Source organism: Crocodylus porosus, unplaced genomic scaffold, assembly GCF_001723895.1.
Source record: "Crocodylus porosus isolate Cpor-Errol unplaced genomic scaffold, CroPor_comp1, whole genome shotgun sequence".
NCBI lineage: Eukaryota > Metazoa > Chordata > Crocodylia > Crocodylidae > Crocodylus > Crocodylus porosus.
Window position 1 is genome coordinate 96677446 of NW_017728947.1, and position 19199 is coordinate 96696644.

Here is a 19199-nt window from a genome sequence, read left to right on the forward strand (position 1 = left end):
TGGAATGACCAGATGAAGAAGCTTATGCTTTCCTTATTGTAATTCTGTGCATTACTATCTGGAATACAACCTGCTTACCTATTCAAATTATAATTCATGCATGTAAATTGCAGAAACACCTCTAAGTGAAAGATGCTATGTGAAGAAAAGTATACATGTGTTGAAATAAAAAATAAATTATATGAATAACTATGAATAAAAATGCATATCTATTTATAATTATAGAAATGATGCAGTTTTTAAGTAACTGGAACATTAAATATTGAAAATGTACTATTTTCTAAGTTCTCATTTTCTTTAATTGCAGATAATCATCATTTTGGAGGATTTTAGCACCCAGATTACTGGATTTTGCCGTATCTAACCACAATGATTTCATCCTTGGTTGCTTATGATGATTCAGACTCTGAGACAGAGACTGGAAAGGCTGAAGATCCCCATATGTCTAGTAGAAAGACAAATCCTGCAAGTTCTGCTGTGAATCATCTTCAGTGTTTTGCACCTGGTGGTTTAGACAAAAAATTCACCTGCAAAATGCAGCCTGCTGAGAACACTGACAGTTCCACTCCAAGCATGGTTCATAAAGATTGCTCTGCATATTATGTACAGGCTAAGAGGGAGCTGACAACTGCTTATCCTAGCAAAGTTTATCTTGGTCATACTACAGGGTACATATCCTATAAAAGCTGTGACCAGGTATCAGGTTCCTTGATAAAATCAGAACTTCTTTCTGGAAATGGCACCTCCTCTCAGAAAAGAGTATATAAAGATGATGTTGCCACCATCTCGGGAATCCGACCGTATATCCCTAAAAGACTACGTCAAGAAAAATCTGCTAGTGTGTCTGAAAGAAAAGAATCTGAAGGACAGGGAGAGAAGACAAGTAATGAAATTAAACCAGATAGATCAGGAGAGAAAAGTTCCACAAAAATTTCTGAATTTATTAAGCCATATTTAGGATCTAAGTATAAATCCACTGAAATCCCAAAGAACTTGGTGTTTCAGATAGCCAAACACAGAGGTCCCATTAATAAAGTCCAGTGGTGTCCTGTACAAGAATGGAGTCATATGCTTCTCTCAGCTTCCATGGATAATACAGTCAAGGTAATGTACTTATATGACACAACAGTTTACGTTATGGATTGCTCACAAGACTTGATTGAATATATTTTAAGCAGGTGGGACTAGTGTTTGTTTTCTGAAGTCCTCTTTCCTGCCTGCTTGCAATTCTAGTACTAAGACCCCAAGGAGAAATTTTGCCTGACTAGGGCCTATTATAGAACACAATTTTGTTACCCTTCTTAGGAACATTGTACTGCTTGCAGGAGTAAGGGTTGTGGGATCCTCCTTTGACTCATCTGTAGTAAAAGCCAGTGGGAGTCTTTTTAAAAGCCACTGTCCATTTATGTATTAAGTATAAATTACTTCAAATAGTTGTACTGTAGATAACTATTTGTACTATAGATAACTAATATGCCAGTGGTGCTTGTAGAACCTCCTGTTAATTTTAACTGAATTTATACTACAGTGCTTCAATATTAGACACACAGGTTTGGGGCCTGGGTTCCAGTCCTGACATTTAGCATACATGTACAGACCTTGCCTCAGCCAATAGACAGGCAAAGAGGAGGTATTGTGATCTACAAATACTATAACTATGTGGAATGGAGAGGAAATATTAGAACAGGAAGCAGACAAGCTGTATATAAAAATTTAGTCAAGAAAGAAGCTTTAACTAAAAGTTCATCCTGGGGCAGTGGCATGTAATACATGAAACAATTATGTATGGGTGGAATGGGTGATTATAGTAAAATGTTTACCAGTTAATTTGTACTATTTTCTACAAAGGATACAACTGTTGTTTAAATTCCCTCTTTTATTTGAACAGATAGCTACAATATAAAAAAATTACTTGCTTTTTAAAATTGTTTACACTTACTGTGACAAATATAAAATAATTTTACTTAATATTCATAGATTAATTTTGTATTAATGGGTAAGGTACAAGCTTATCTACTTGGTTAGTATGGTTAAGGCACGCTCATTTCTGTAGCCGGTGGTGCAGTGATGTGGCTAGCATTATGTTCAGCTGCCCTTAACTCGAATGGGTACCAGGTGAAATCACTTGGTACTGATTCACAGCTAGGTTGTGTGGGGGTGGCCCTTAGCCTGATTCCAGAGCAAGGCTTGACCTGTTGCCTCAGCCACTCTGGCACTGCACCTCATGTTTTGGATTGCTAAATGTGAATTAATGTAAATGCTTGATAAAATAGTACACAACTTCTGCTTTTGCAAAGATAAGGCAGTGCAGATATGGCTTTCGAATTCAGGAAAGGAGATGAAAATACAGAAAGCATTTTAGTTCAGAGTAATTTTATGTTTGAGTTTTGAACTTCTGAATTAGTTATGAAGGTATTTCCAAAAAGGTAGTAATATAAATTATCAGTTTGGCACCGAACTACTGTTGCTTGTTTCTAAACAATGAGCCTTTCTTACTGTATATATTATAAATTGCTGCTTACAAGTACTTTATAGTTATTTTATAAGATTGCTTTATAGTTAAAGCATTTTAGATCTTTGTTAAGACTTACTTAGTGTTAGTAGATTCTGATTTAATGTACTCGTCCATCTTTCAGGTGTATAGGTTATAGCTGGGTTGGTCTAAGGACATGGGCAGACGAGGTTCTTTGGGTAAATCTAATATTGTTTATTAGACCAATTCACATTGTTGGAAAAATTCTTCTTTGCAAGCTTGTGGGTACAAATACCCTTCATCAGGTTGAGGAAGGATCTGCAGTTGGTCTATGTTCTTCCTGGATGGAATGAATAGTAAAGAAGCCAGAGGCTGGTATGCATGCAAGAAAAGTAGTCTCTGAAGATGTAAATTGAGGAGTGAGTAGGTGAGAGACAGGTTGGAGATGGAAGGGAATGAATGTAGCTGGTAAATAGTGGAGAGGTACCTGGGGAGTCAGATGTTAGGCAGTTTATAACGTGTCTTAATTCCAAGGTCTGTATTCAGTCCATGATTTTTTGTATGCAATAGATTGATGAAGTGAAGTTCATAGGCTTGTCTGTGAAAGGTGTTTTGTAAATTCCCTTTGAGGATTAGAACTCAGAGATTATAGAGAGTGTAGTTTTCTTGCGAGATATGTGCCCCCACAGGTAATTGGGTATTCTTGTCTTTAATAGATTTCCGGTGTGCATTCATTCTGGTGACAGTTGTCGTTTGGTCTCTCCTACATATTTTTCATCAGTGCATTTGGTGCTTTGGATGAGATGTATTACATTTCTGTAGGAGCAGCTGTAAGATCCAGGAATGCTGATGGTTCTGCTGTAGGGTGTAGTTGTGGGGGTTGATGGAAATGTGTTGGCAGGATTTGGTGTGTTTTGGGCCATAGGAAGTTTGCCTCTGGTGATGAGGTTAGCGAGGTTTCATGCTTGTTTGAAGGCTGGGATGGGTGGTTCTGGAAAGTTCTCTGTAAGAACTGGGTCTCCTTCTAGTATGGGTTGCAACTGTTTAAGGATTTTTCATATAGGTTTGAGGGAGCGATGATATGTCATAATAACCAGTGGCATGTGATTCATAGGGGTTTTCCTTCTGTACTGCAGCAATTCTTCATGTGGTGTATCTGGGTGGCTCTTTAAAAAGTGTGATCTGTCTCTCTGGAGGAGTGTCCTTGTTGGGTAGAAGCCTTTCTGAGACTTATGAGGTGACACTCAGCTGTTCTCAGTGAAAATTCAGTGGTATTGGAGGACTTGTCTGTATATTACAGCTTTCTTGGTGTGTTTAGGGTGATTGCTGGTTCTGTGCAGATATGTATGTTGGTTCTTGGGTTTCTTTGTATATTGTGGTCTGTATTTTACTGTTCTGAATAGTGATCATTGTATCTAAAAGGAGATGTTGGTGCTGGAGTATTCAAGAAATGGTCTGACGGAAAGGTGATGATTGTTGAACTTCTGATGGAAATCAGAGATTGCAGGTTTTCTGTCCAAATAATGAAGATGTCATAGATATATCTTAAGTATAGCAAGGGTCTGATGGTACAGTCCTTGAGGAATTCTTCTCTCAGGTGGCTTATAAAAAGGTTGGCATGCTGTGAGACCAAACAGCTGCACTGGGCTCTGGAGCCTCAGCCACACTCCATGGCAGTGGTGGGTGCACGCTCTGGAGCCTGGTGCAGCTGTTTGTAACCTCCCAGCTGCCTGCCACAGCCAACCTGGGCTCTGGATAGCTGTAGCAGGCAGTGGGCAGGAGGTGCGCGTGTACCCGCTGCTGCCATGGAGCCCAGCTAGGGCTCCAGAGACCAATGCAGCTGTTTGCATCCTCCTGGTTGCAGCCAGCCAGAGCTTGCAGCTTCCCAGCTACCTGCTGTGAGCAGCAGCCTGGGCTCCATGGCCAGTGTCAGCTGCCCAGAGCCCTGGGCGTGCTGTGGTGTGCCAAGCAAAATGGCCTTGTGTGCCATGGGTACTAGTGCTTTCTCCCCCTTGCAGTTCTCCCCTTCTCCTTGCTTCCTCCCTCCCTCCTGCCTGCCTGCCCTTCTGCCTTCTGATTCCTGCTGGGGCACGGCGTGACTTCCCATTTCCCCTTCCCTGCCAGACTGCGCCTGGCTCAAGCTAAAGGATAACTGGTAAGTTTAACTGGTTGTTATAGTGCATATCAGTTAAACAATTAATCATTTAACCTTTTACATCTCTACTGGCTTTTACATATTTTTTCAGAAATGGGGCTAACGAGTACTTTTGATAAAACTACCATTAGAAAATGCCTTTTCATGCTAAACTTGCAGCTATTTTACTTATTTAGTGAGGCAATCAGGAATAGAAGCCGTGGGATTTAAGCTTATTGTCATGATTTTTAAAATTTGGGCAGGTTTAATATAACGTTACCAAAGTTCTGGGTTCAGATAATGTTCTCATGATTTTGGTTTACATAAAAAAGCATTTTTGATGGCCAAAACTAACTTTTAAGGAGAGCAGATTATTCATCTGCATGTAATATATCAAGAACCATTATTTAAAAAATGTTTCTACTGAAATAGGAGCCTTTATGTTTTTCTAAATTCATGTTATAAAATGGAGGATAGAGTCTGATATTGCATGATGGCCCATGATGTTAAACAGGAAGAACAGACCCTGGTATGAACACATTTTGAGAAGCTAAATTAGGGAAAGAAACTCCAAAAATGAAGGTGAAGAGCCTCAACTTGCTTATTATGAAGTCATTTGACTTTCAATTGGTGGAAAAGTGGAGTGGAAACATGACATAGAGCCTTTTGATGGTTCAAGTCACTCCACTTTGGGATGAAGTTAACCCCAAGTGGGCTTGAAAAGTGGGTTTGCTGATCTTGTGTTTTCCACTAATGTGTTTCATCACAGGCTAGTCCATTATTCACTAATAATCCAACGGCCAAGCCCTGTAATAGCACGTACTGTGGGCAGCTTGAATTCGTAGCTGAACTCGTGATGTGTCCATCCCTTTTTATGGAATACATTTATTACAGAAAATAAAGTTCAGGTGAATTACTCCATAGGAGTCATGCTGTGTGTTCACAACCTTTGATTGCACTTCCTTCCCATCTGAGCCTGTCCTAAGATGTTGTGTCACGCTTAGTTGTTGCATGCTACCACCATGTAGCTGTTGTTTACTGATGAATGAAATTAATTATGTGTGTGCATGTGTGTATACAGTTTTATAAAGCCCTTTGGAATAAAAATTGTTATAGGTGTGTTAAATTGTTTATGAAGCATTAACAGAAGCTATCACATTATCCATCCTGTTGTCTGAGCAGGAAGACAAACTGGAAAACAAAATAGAATTATCCCTTTTCAAGGACAATCTTAAAATCCTTAAGGTGGGATTTTCAAAGGAATATGTAAAGGTAAGATGCTCAAACTCCACTGAAATTCACAATTAATTGTGCACATACTGTCTTTAGTATCGTAGAAAATTTCAATCCAAGTATTAGTAGCATAATATTTTAACAATGTAATTAATATGTAATACATAATATTGTTATTTAAACTTTAAAAATACTTAAGGCTAGCATGTGTGGGAGTACTATACTGAACTGGGACCACAGTGCTTCATTCTTTTAATACTCTTATTTAAATAATACTCTTATTTGATCAAATACAATTAATTTCATAAGCTAGAAAAGGCTTTCAGGTAAACCTGCCCAGAGAGTATGTTGAAAATTAAAAATTCTTTATAGAATGCTTCTTAAATATTTAATAGGAAAAAAAAATAAAAAAAACTAACCCTCCAGGTGTAAGAAGCTACTAAAGTAGCTGTCATTAACAAAATAAATTAGACACTCAGAAGATGTAAATGACTAGAGTAGGTTGTGGTTATTTCATAAGCAAATGCAGGGTTTTGATGGTGTGATGAATAACATCTTAACACTTATAAGTAGCTTTATATTTGTATCCTCAAGCCAGTAGAGGGCACAGTTAGATTAAAGATGAGCTTTGCAGACAACTGAGACTAATTGCACTAACTATTTCAGGGTCATGGGCCCTAATCACTGTGTGGAAACAATATTTTATAATTCAGGAATTTAGGTAACAGGAACTAGGAAAATGGCTTAAGGATGGTTTCCCCTGAGAGAAACTTAAGTAACCATAATTGAAAACAATGATTTATATTCATAGAAGTGTAGCTTTTAATTGTACAGTCTTATTTTTGATATGAACTTGCACAAAGTATATGAAGTTCTTATAATAGTGTATGAACAAACATTTCTTCTCCAGAGCTTTGTTAGAAGAGAAATAATAAGTCTGTAACATGAAGAATAGATATTCAGAGTGAATAGCTTATTAGTTTTGGCTGTATGTGAGACGTTTTAAGCCTCCTTGGAATCACTAGTTTGAATCCTAATTGTACTGTCTTTGTCCTTTGCCCCTTACTATTTGTGGTAGTAGATAATAGTTCTAATAGTAAACATTTGCAGGGTTAAATTCACAGGCTGTTATCTATCAACTCTAGCCCTGAAGTTTAATCAACACATAGAGATACTTATGCTTGCAGAGTCCACTGAGATTTCATGGGGTGGGATGTAGTTCTGCCTGAGAAGGTCAAATTGGCCCTGATACTGCCTTGTTTGGAAGACTTTATTTTAATGAAAAGGTTTGTACAAATGTAAAATACTTCAGTTGTTATAGCTTGGCATTCTTTGAGAATCTGCAGCCAAATACCAGTGTCTGAATTCTTTCCAGAATTAGCTAAGCATTTTTGCAGCTCTCTGTTTATTTTTCCCTTTCTCTGCTTAAATATTATGAAGTATTTTTTTCATTACAAACTGAGAACTTTGCATTTGGCTACTTTAAGGAGAGGTCTGGGGGGAAAAAAAAAGAATATAATTGGTAAAGTGAAAAATATATTTTAGTTCAGGCATTTGATGGGAAGAAATAAAATGTATCATGAATAAACTGCCACGGTGGAATGCATTCCTACAATATAGATATGAAAGTGATGAGAAGGGTTTGTCCTGTGTTTGAAGTAGCGTGGAAGGTGATATGCATTCTGACTTAAACCAAGAACATATCACAATCCTCCCTTGGGGTTTTGAATACAGTGAAAATTCAACCATTTCCAACTGTCATTTCACAAAGGAATACCAAAGCTCTAGGAAGAGCAGCTGTTTTAGAAAATGCTTATAAATGTCTTGACTACTTAATAAGAAAAACATACCTTTAGAATTTTTTTTCATTAAAAGTATTTGCTCTACATAAGCAGATGTGTGTATGTGTGTGCGCTAAGCCCAGTACTTATCATTTATTTATAACTGTAACTTCCTTCATAGCAATAGTTCCCTTGGAATAAGAATAATTTCTACCAGTAGGTGGAGTGTTCAGCACCTTGGAGAGTGGACAAAGAAGAACTTTTTTTAGAAAAGAAAATTTGGATGCTGCTTCCATTTTATGTATGAAAAAAACAAAGTCAAATTCTTTTTCTTTCTTTGTGGGCAATGAAAATTTGAAGCAGTTTTCTGGAGCTCTTTCTACCAACAAAAAAATGAAATCTCTTTTTAAAAAAAAAAAAAAGCATTCATGGAGAACTGGAAGGAGGTTAGAACTTCGTAACGATAAATGATTATAGAGTGTGTATTAGAAATAACTTTATTAACTAATCTGTATCCACAGTACCCCAACCTGAAACCATAATATTAAAATTCCATCCTGCTTTTAGGGTTTACTCAACAGTGATACAACTATGATTACTTCCCATCCTGTCTTGTGGCCATCTTTATATTCTTTAAGAATATTCTTATATTTTAACCATTCCCTTTTTAAAGTCTTTACTGAAAGCTTTCAGCTGAGGGGTGAGCTAGATTTCCCATTGCGTCCAACCATCTTTCCTTTTTCTTGGGCAGAGGAACTCATCCTAATAATTGGAAGCACATACATCACTTGAGGCATGTGTTTTTTCTGCAGTACTTCCAGCTCAGAAAGCTAGAGAACAAGGCAGAAGATTTAAAGATAGGACAGTGTAGAGCATTTGCATCATAAATAACATACAACATTTTCAAAGTATTATATAATTTATATTACATTAAACAAATATAATAAATTATACAGGTTTGAGTATTCTTATAAAAATGAAAACACAGGATTGTCTCATTTATCCAACCTGCTGTGGGGTGAACTCTTTTTTATTCCTTTTGCAAACATTGTTGACATTTTTATGAATACATGATGTTGAACTGCTGCTATAAGTGAATTGTAGGATCATGTGATACATTTAATACTGATGAAATCTATTTTTGCTTTTATCTTCTAAGTATAGTAGCATATTGCCTATGGTATTCAAAACTGGCTCATAATTTTGACGCCTTCAGTTTGGACTCTGACTTAAGACTTTTAAGTGGCCTGACTTTCGTTGTGTGGATTTTTAACACTTTCTGATAATTAATTAGGTCTTACTGGGTGTGTCCTATGCAAGATGCTACAGCTATGTAGTGTTGGCAGGCACAAACTGTGATACCGATGCTATGTTGGCATAGCATGAGCTACCATGTCACTGTAGTTCTTTGCTTTGGCGATGTAGCATCTAAAAATGGCCATGCACTCCGGGACTGCCTGGTCATTTAGTACTTGCTATAAAAAGTACTGACTGCACAGTACAAAATGTAGTCAGGGGCATGTGTAGATGCACCCACTAAGGTGTTTTAAGTTGGGCATTTAAAAGTGCAGAACCCCAATCATTGGTTACTTTGACAATCTTGGCAGTCATTCCTAATTTTTTTATGCCAGGGTAGATGAAGGGTGTCATTTGGAAGATGCTCATTTTAACAGGTTTACTGATAATACTTCTAATTGCAAATCTTTTAGTCTGATATTTGTACTTGCATCATAACTATGCAATGCAGTTGAAGTCTAGGCAAGATTTCAATAGTTTGTGACACATTTCTGACACTTTTTTTTTCTGGGAGAAGTGTTTCGAAAAGGGTGTTTATGGTGTTGAAGATGACAGCAGTTATGTTCCGCTTATTGTACAGCATGCCGTTTTCTTTCAGTTTCTTCATTTTTTCCCTGCTTGTAGAACTAAGCTCAGGGAGAGTGAGAACTATGTTGCTCCAATACATAAGCCATTGAAAACAGACGCTAAAGTCTGTGAAACTAAGAAGCTGTATGATAAACTTAATCATTCTATCATTAACTTGTGGTGATTTTTCACAACTTATAGAAATCAAGTCCGTTATGAAGTTAAAATCTCTAGATGTGTTCGTTTTCCTTATTACAGAGGGGTGCGGTAGCTGGTTACAGCCAATGATTTGGAATTGAGTCTTATGTATTCTGTCCGCTTCTCTTTGGAGATGCAGTTTGAACCTGGACAGGGTATTAGATCTGTATTCACCAATTTTTAAACTTGGTATAATAATGCTATCCTACCTACCAGATGTGAGGTTTGTCATGATTGTGCAGTGCTGTGAAATTCCAGGGTCAGAGGTATTCCTCATAAAATCCAAATATAATAAATGGATTCTTGCAGCCTGAATCACATTGAGTGCCTTGTGAAGTAATGTTGTATTTTGATTTTCAAAACTTTTTGTGTTTTTTTTTTGCATATATACTCTGATGAAAGATAGCAGGGTAGATTGTATCTCTCCAGAAGCTTATTCTATTTTTTCGTAAGTTTCCTGTCTAGAATTCCCTGTGTTGAACTTAAAAGCGATATAATGTGACATCCTCTATTCATCTACCTCATGAATACAGTGCTTACACTAGCAATACACATTTCCCCAGCACTATTGTTTTGCCTTTTGCTGGATGGATCACTTCTAAAATTATTACAGGTTTCAAACCAATCCAGTGCTGGGTGTGTCAGACAAAATAACCAACGTGTGTCAGTTCTGAATGTTTTGTGACATGGATGTCAGTTCACTAAATAATGACCTAGGACTGCCAACTCATTTCACAAAAGGCCACGGACACCCTCAAATGGTTCTCTCCTTGTCACTGCTGGGCTGGATTCAAACTGGTGACCTAGGGACACAAGTGACCTTATTGCATTGCTAATCCCATGCCATTCAGTATCCTTAGGCAGATTCATATGCAAGAATAACACTTTAATAGTGGCTCTCTTTTTTTTCAACTGGAGTATATATACAATTAGTGCTTGGTGAACCTTTTTTCTAGAAAATTTCTCTTGACTCGTGGAAAGTCTTAACTGCGAATTGTGGAGATAAATTTTTTTTTAATAAACATTTAAAAAATAACAGTAAGTGGCATCCTTTTTCTTAGGGCCAGATGAAATATTCTCCTGATACTAGTTAGATGCTTTCAATGGAGTGCTGCTTTAGTATTCTTGGGAGAGAAATACCATCTTCCTGGCATGACACAGCTGGTTAAGAAGCTGGTGGATAAAAAGGAGGACAGAGGTGAACACATTTATAGGATGGTTCTACAAGTGATTGGGATCTAATCTGTACCACTCACTAATGCAGAGTAGCAGTTAATTCCATTTACGTACCGGTGAGACTACTTGGATAAATGCAAGTGCTACTCAGCATGAATGAAGATAGCAGAATTAAACACACAGAGGGAATGGAGATTTCCCTGCTGCAAAGAGTCTTCTCTTTTGCAGAAATCCTTATCTCTAAAAATGTTAGATCCCTGCTGTAGAATTCTGTCATGTGTTTAAAGAAATCTGGAACAGATAGAATTTCTGAATTCTTTTCGTTTTTAGAGTAATTTCTATTGACCACTATTAAAAACTATAGCATAGTTTATATATAGCATAATAAGTGTAGCTACTGGTTCCATCCGTATCTGGGATCCGTATGTTCAGTAGGACTCTTTCACAAGTGCTGAACTTTTTAAAGTATTTCCATAAAAGTAAAAAACTGCTCTTTTCTATTTCTCCACCATTTCTCTAAGGAGGGGAATAGACTTCTTTCCTGTTCTAAATTGAGTGCCATCACATCCTTGTAAAGCATTTCAGCACTGTCTTTCCTTTTTCCCCTTCAAGCAGTGTTAAGTTGCTAAGAGAATGGCTAGGGACAAGTCTACCATACCAGAACTTTCCACACCAGTGATAAGGGGGGAGGAATGCTACACATGCTAAGAGCTGGCATCATGGGGGGCGGGGGGGTGGTGGTCTTGTGAATAATTACTTGGATAATAAAAATGTTTTGTGGCATAATGCTTGCAGTTGACACAACTGTCAAGCTTTAACAGTTAACTGATGTTTAGGTAAAGTAAACAGTATGTCTAAGAATACATATAAAAGGTTGCAAGAAAGGGCGAGGAAAAAGTACTCTGAAAAGAAGTCAACCTTACTACTTCAGAGTTGCCAGTGCAGAATTTCTTTACCTCAATTTTTTTTTTAAACTTAAACTACTAAAAGGTAGGATTTCACATCCATATGTAGTAATACATGTTATCCTGGTTACTGTAAATGTGCCTTTTTCAGATACTTTGATACTTTTTAAAACAATGTGATTTGGTAACATTTCAGTGGGCACGTCTACACGAGACACCATAATGCATAGTAGCCTGTTCTACTGCGTGTTAGTACGTCACAGCAACATCTGCGTTAATATACAGTAAAATTAGTCTACTGTTCAGTAAGTGTCACAAAAAAAAAATTTGCCTTTGCTTCTGCACATTAGCAGAGGCTAAATGTGCCTTTATGTTGTACCTCATATTAGAGGTACTGAAATGAATGTGCAGTAGCAAAGGCATGTTAATGTCGGTGTAGATGTGCCCAGTGAGAAAGAGACTAGTGAATGCTTGGTTTACACACAAGGGATGACTTGTAGGAAGGAAACTGGTTGGTTAGCAGCCAAAGGTTGTGGCTGTGCTGGTATCCAGATTGTAATACAGGTCAGGACAATAGCTAGTTAAAAGAATCGCTTTATAGAGGCAATTATACACTTCCACCACAAAGAGATCTTATTGAGTATTAAACATTCTTAGCTTTGGCCCCTGCATCCCCAAAGTACTTGGAATTTGCAGATGTATGGAGCTAACAGTTTTGGTGTGTTATTGCTTAGACATGTTAGAAGTTTCTTACAGAGATTTTTAAATTATTTTCTTGTTCCTGGCAATGCTGTTGTCAAGGAAACAGGAATCCTTGCCTTGCTCCACTTTCTCAGATTCCACAGCTGGAGACTACTTGTGTAGTGTTTATTCTGGTGATATACTCGTCTGCCTCAAAACGTTCTTTTTTCAAAGGATTTTGTTTCCTTGATTATAAATAGCATCGGCCCAATCTTTGTATTGATGATAGGTTGTCATTCCTTTTTTTTTTTTTTTAAGACTTGAATACCAAAAGCATGTTCTGTTTTAGACTCCGAGCCCAAATTCATCTTTACGCTAATACAGCTCTGTGCGGGGGTGATATGGAAAGCATCTGACCTTCCTTTATCTGTGGAGAATGTTAATTTCTCTTGAGTCTGTTGTAACAGCCTGGCCTGTATTGACATCCACCAGGCATTTGTCTTCTGGGGGGAGGTTGCAGAGCTGCACCCCATAAGCAGGGGGTGTTCATGGGTGGTATTATGGTTCATCTGTCCCAAAGGCTCATTAGTTAACTAGTGACATTCTGTTCCTTTCGTCCTCTCCCCCCCTCCAAAAAACAAAAACCAACCAACCAACCAAAAAAAAGCTTAAACTAAAACCAAAAAACTGGGAAGTGAAGTGTTATAAGAAAATAATGGTATAAAGTGGAAAGTACTTTCTTTGTTTTGTATGCAGAAGAGCCTTTGCATTATTCATGTCCAGCGATGCTAGAATACTGTGGGACATCATTAAAATGGTCTTGAGTGACCTGGAGGGGCAGAAAGCTGGATTATGCTTCTCCTAACCCCCTTCATAATTTTTAAAATAGAGGGCTGAATATAAGTATATTAAAGGTTTTTTCACTCTCTTATTTTTTTTACTGTAAAAAAGTGAAGAATATCAAGTTTTATCTTCCTTGTTTCAGAGGTCTTCCTTGACTGAAAGGGTGTTGGTATTATATTTTTACTAATGGAGCTTTTCCTTCACCCACGTATGAAGGATTTCAGTTAAAAAAATAACGACTCTGTTTAAAAAAAAAAAAAAAATGACTTCTCTCAGTTAATCAAGAGCCACTTCCTCAGTATCTCAAATGTCATAAACTCCTGCAGTTCTCCAGTCATCCATGGAGTCTTTCAGGAAGATTAGTGCAAAATAGAATTTATAGTTAGAGACAAGAGAAAAATACAACTTTTCCAAATAGAAAAAAAATTCAGGCATTGATAAAACACAAAAAATAAACTCATTACATTTTCTTTGATATCTCACCTTTAAGTCAAGTCATATAGAGCAGTGAAAGTGAAAGAAATGTTTTGTGTTATTTTCCCTTGGAAAAAGCTTGGAAAAAATAATATAACCAGAAGGAATAGTTTTCAGATTTGTATTTTTAAAGGAAACTAAAAAGTTATAACAATTCCTTTTTCAATCTTTATTTATTTTTTAAACTGTTGGAAAAAAATTCCAAAATGATTATACATAATATAAAGTATTAACTATTATTACATTAGTGCTCTTTATCAGGATCACATCTTTTTGGATATCTATAGTATATATAGATGTACATTTACAAGGTCTGTTATCAAAGTGCAATACATTTTTCAATTTGGTATCTTTACCTCTCTTGGTCTGTCAGTGCTGTTGTCAGGGAAACCAAAATCTTGGAGAAGCTTTGCTCTACTTTTTCAGATTCCTCAGAAAAAAAGAGATTACTTGTGTAGGATTTATTTCAGTGTCAGCAACAGAAAGAGTTTGCCTCAAATTTCTGTTCTTTCTAATGTGTTCATGTCTTCACTTTTTTTTATCTGAAGCCACCTGTATTTTGAGCCTGGAAGGAAATAATTACATATATATTTTCAGAAAGTTCACTGAATGTGTTCGCTTGACTTTGGTTGTTTTGTATCACCCTTATTTGAAATAATAACACACTTATATTTAGGAACCAGCTCTGCTTTAATTATATATGTGGTTCTGCAAATCTCTTGGACATGGATTCCACTCATTCAGAGGGGAGAAATGGTACAAGGAAGAATCTTTGCTTTCATTTTATAAATACCACATTTTCAGCCGTATACCTTGTGAATTAGACTTTAGAATGCACAGAGTGAGCACTAGAGTTGAAATCGTGTCTCTGATCTTTCTTCCTCTCTAAAGATCACTGATTATTGGCTTCTTCAGAAAGAGAAAAAGCACACAAACTACAGTGGCAAACAACACTAATTGAGAACAACTTGTGTGTGATCAGTAACCTCCCAAAATATGGCATGTTCAATAATACTGTGTGTACACCCGAAATAAAATACCATTTATTATTAGTACATAGCAGTAGCTATTATATTAAAGCAAGTTGTAAGAAGCAATAACTAATATGCGCGAGTTCTTTTTTATTTATATGACTGAAAAAATATAACAGAAGACGCTGTGTTTTAAAATACTTTTAAAAAGGTTACTATATTGTGAGTTGAAATCTTTTAATTTTTAATTCAGTATCGAAAATGATAATTCAGTATCGGTGCAGATGGTGAGGATTTAAAGTAGTTATTTTTTGCCTTTTGATTAATGCCGCATCATGGGAGAATGTGTGGCTACCTGCAGTTGAATGGGCACTGCAGTTTGGCATTATATTGTATTCCTTTTGACTTCGTTTAGAGTTGAAATTCCTTGCCCAAGTGGGGCAAACTACCATCATTGGACCAGCTTAATCTGATGGTGAGGGATGGAATGTAGCGGACTTGCCTGTGCGTCTGCACTTAATCTTGATTGTGTCCATTACTGTGCCTTCTGTATAACATTCTGTTTTTGAAAGTTAAGCCAAACAAGAGCTACTCACAGTCTTCAACAAGTCAGAAAGATCTTACAATCTAGGTAAATCTCTGAAGACCATGGAGTCTGAAAGATAAATGTGTATGCAGATAAATCAGAAAGGTCCATTTGAAATGATAAGCTACTTGAGTTTGAATTGCTAGTAAGTATTTCCCATCGTTCATTAATTTGAGACTATATATGTTTGAAAATTAAAAAAACCCACATTGTTTAAAGCCTGTCCTCATTTTCAATTGGAAAACAAGTTTATTGGGAGTAAAGGTGATTATATTCAGGGCGGTTTGAGGACTGACAGAAAAGAGGAAAGTCCGTACATTCTTCCTCCACGTTTCTTGTGCTTTTATCTCCTTACTGTCTATAATTTTTTCCCCTCTTCCATGTCTTTCACTTCTGTGGACTTTCTCTTTTTTGAGCATATCTTTTTTTTTTCCCCTCCTTAATCTTTCCCCAGCTACAGCGTGCCATAATTTATTGTCAACTTGTCATGTAAGGCATATGAGTAGAAGAACCTGTGGGGCTCCCAGAGGGACTGTGAATTCAGGAGGAGGTGAGTGGGGGGAAGCGCCTTACACCAAATTCCCAGGGGTAGATTTCTGGTGAGCATGTGTATTTGGGATGAGGGGGCTGAGGGTTGGAGGGTGCAAAGATGGTTGTGATGCTACTTGTCCCTTCACTACTGCTATGTCCAGATCTGCCTTCAAGGAGCCCTGTCGTCCAGATTCAGTCTGGGGTACAGGTGATTTTTGATACCCCTGCTTTATAGCCTATATATATATATTTTTTTCCCTAAAATGTTTACAATTTATGATGTCAGAGCTGTTATGAGGAAAATTAGCTGTATTATTCCCAGATTAATGGAAGGGCAGATATCAATGCAATGATGGCATGTAATTTTTCCAGGGGTCAGCTGGTGAGGACACAAAGCTTATGGTTGTTTTTTTTTTTTTTTTTAAATGGTTAAGAAGTAACATTGTCAAGGCCTAACAGTTAGGGCAGCAAATTTTTTGCCTATATAGGGGGAGTTGAATATAATTATTACCTTAGTTACAGCAGGAAGTTTTGATTTAAGTGGTAAAGTTAATTACTGATCAGTATATTTAGAACTGTATTGTGGTAATGTATTACTCCCTGAATTACTGTAAAAATGCTGATAATCACTAACACATTGGAAACAGGTGCAGTGTGTTATGCTTGGGTACAGCTGCCACTCATGTAATAACAGGGTTGGCAGCACTTTTCCATAGCTTTCTTCCCTGCTGCTCCATACACTCTCTGTGGAACATACCATGCAGGAATAAGACCTCTAAAACTGTTCTTTTCCATTTCTGTAGTTTTGTGATTTATTGTGTTCTTGAGTCTCTTAAGCTTGAAAGAGGTAAAGAATATAGTACAATACACTGAGAGCTGGAGTAATTGCTGCAGCTCCGGTCAGTGGAGATATTTGAGGGAGAACCCAGGGTGGGCTGGCTGAGGCACTTGTCAGGATGCTGTGCTGCAATGCAATAGAATGACATGCCAGAGTTCAATGCAAATAATCTGAGTTTTGACTTCTGCTTTCCAGTGTCCCACAAGCTAAAAACATGGTTAGCCTTAGTTCCCCCTGTATTTTAATTTACTTGTTCCACCACTTAATATAGGTTAAATATTATTATATTATTTAGTATTTGAAACATAACTACTAAGATTGCACCCATGCTTTGATTCAATTGTCTTCAGTTGCAATTTATGATTAGATTCTGTAAAATCTGAGCGCTTCCTTCAAGGTACGCAGCCAGCCCTTAATTACCTAGTGGAAAGATAGAGGAGCCCTCACTACCATACACAGGTATTCTCTAAAATTACAGAGTTCTGAAACTGATGGACTCGGCTTGAAGGGAAACCCATTTTACTGGAACATAAAATTATAAATTTGGGAAATGATTGATGATAATGAGTAAGAAACATATATGTGAATGGAAAATAAGAGCATTTAATAAAGGGGTGTAGTAATTTAGCTAATTATTACTTAGCGAATTGTAGTATGTTTGTTCTGCAGTTTTTTTCATGCTTGCTAGTGAGAGAGAGGTTATACAAAAGTTTTTTTCTAGGCACAATTACTGTCTGCTGCTAAACACTGTTATAATTATACAGTTAGATGTTCTGAACATTTTCTTATTGTACTAGTGATATTGTCAAAGAAGCTGCCAAATTTGTGCCCTGTTACTCTTTAAAATCCTGTACAGGTGCAGCAGTAACAAAACTATTCTAAAGTCATTCTTATGCTTCTTACTAATTAGCTTCCTGTCATTAAAGTATTAGTTATCCTTGAGTTACCTGAACTTGTGGCATCAAACCATGCCAGTTTACCATTTGTCCCTCTAAGTTTATGCAGTACTATGTATAAAATGAGTGCTTTATTTGAAATAAACTTGTAAAGAGATTTGTTCTACAAGCCAAGTAGCACAACAAATATTTAAAGTTTAATGAGTGTATGTAGTCTGCCAGTTTAACTGAGGCATTTGATGGTATCAGGCATTCTTTTTTCTTTATATAATAAAAACTAATGGAGATTATTCAGATTATGGAGAAACTGTGCTGGAAACCTTGATGTAGTATTGTAGTATTTTAAGACTTTAAAATAGGACTGCAAAACTTGTGATAATTTTTGTTAGTAAATTGTCTCTTTGCATTGTATTTTCCTAGTATGTGTATATTATAGTTTGCCTGTGTATATACTTCTGTAGTTGCACTTATAAGAACTGTAGTTGCGTTAACCATGTCGTCATCGATGGGGATGATAATCTTTCAGTAGATAGGGATGGCATCAGTGAGTTTGGAGATGACAAGAGAGGCCAATCTGAGATCTGTGTGTTCAACTGCAAACCTGTCATATAGTTCCAGGAGAAAGGAATGGATCCTGATGATGTTGGGTCACAGCTCTTTCCCTTTGTCTTTCTTGTCTATCCACCTCTGTAGCGAGGCAAGTTTGCTCAAAATGGTGGTATGGTGGTGTCTAGGGCCCAAGTGAGAATACACAGCTGTGGGGCCTGGGCCCAGCCAGTGAGTGGGTTGGAGCCATGGGTGGCTTGTCAGTGGGGAGGGGAGGAAGAGGCAGGGGGACTAGTTCCCTGCTGATGAGTGCACTCTTGAGCAGGGTGCCATAGGTGAAGCATTGCAGGGCCAGGAGGAACCTATGTCCCCCCCACCCAGATTTGTGCACCTGCAGCACAGCATGGGGCTGCAACCTGGCTGGATCAGCACTGGTGTAGGAGGGTGGAGCATGGTGGTGAGACTTATTGCTGCTGCCGCTGTCAGCAAGACCCCCATGCCAGCTACCCGCACTGCCATGGAGTAAAGCCATGCTGTCAGCAGCATGAGGAGTAATGGACCAGGGGTGGGGAGCTGCACTGCCCTTGCCTCCTCCCGCTGCCTGCTGCTCACATGCCAGGCCATGGCTCTGCCTAGTCTCTGCCTCTCCCCCTCAGGGTGCCCACACTGCCCCCCATGCCATCGCACTTCCAGGGTAGAGCTGTGGCCTGGTATGTGAGTGGCTGGTGCTAGGAGGAGGTGAGGGCACCCTGCCTGCTCTCCTTCCTCCCCCCCTCCCACACACACTGAGGGGCTGGGGCCTTTGGGTATGGGGCAGCAGGTTGGGAGTGAGGGGCACTAAAAGGTCTGGGGTGGGGGCTGGGGGTTGGAAGTAAGGAGTACTGGCAGGGATGGGGTGCTAGCTGGGATGGGAGACTGGGTCAGGAGTGAGGGGCACCAGCAGGGATGGGGGGTTATAGGTTGAGAGTGAAGGGCACTAGCAGGGTTGGGGGGGGGGGGCTGTGGCTTGGCAGTGAGGGGCACTGTCATATCAGGGCTCCTCAGTGCCACAAAGCAAGGGGGAGGAACAG

The 19199-nt window shown here is 38.1% G+C and overlaps 1 protein-coding gene across 1 annotated transcript in view; it reads left to right on the forward strand.

Annotated features, from left to right (window-relative positions):
- The first annotated feature begins 289 nt into the window (after positions 1-289).
- Positions 290-19199, forward strand: part of WDR25 (WD repeat domain 25) — a 141409-nt gene continuing 122499 nt past the window's right edge. Inside the window, exon 1 of the mRNA XM_019552519.1 lies at positions 290-1104. Within this exon, the coding sequence (XP_019408064.1) occupies positions 370-1104 (735 nt within the window). The 5' untranslated portion in view covers positions 290-369. The remainder of the gene's footprint in view (positions 1105-19199) is intronic.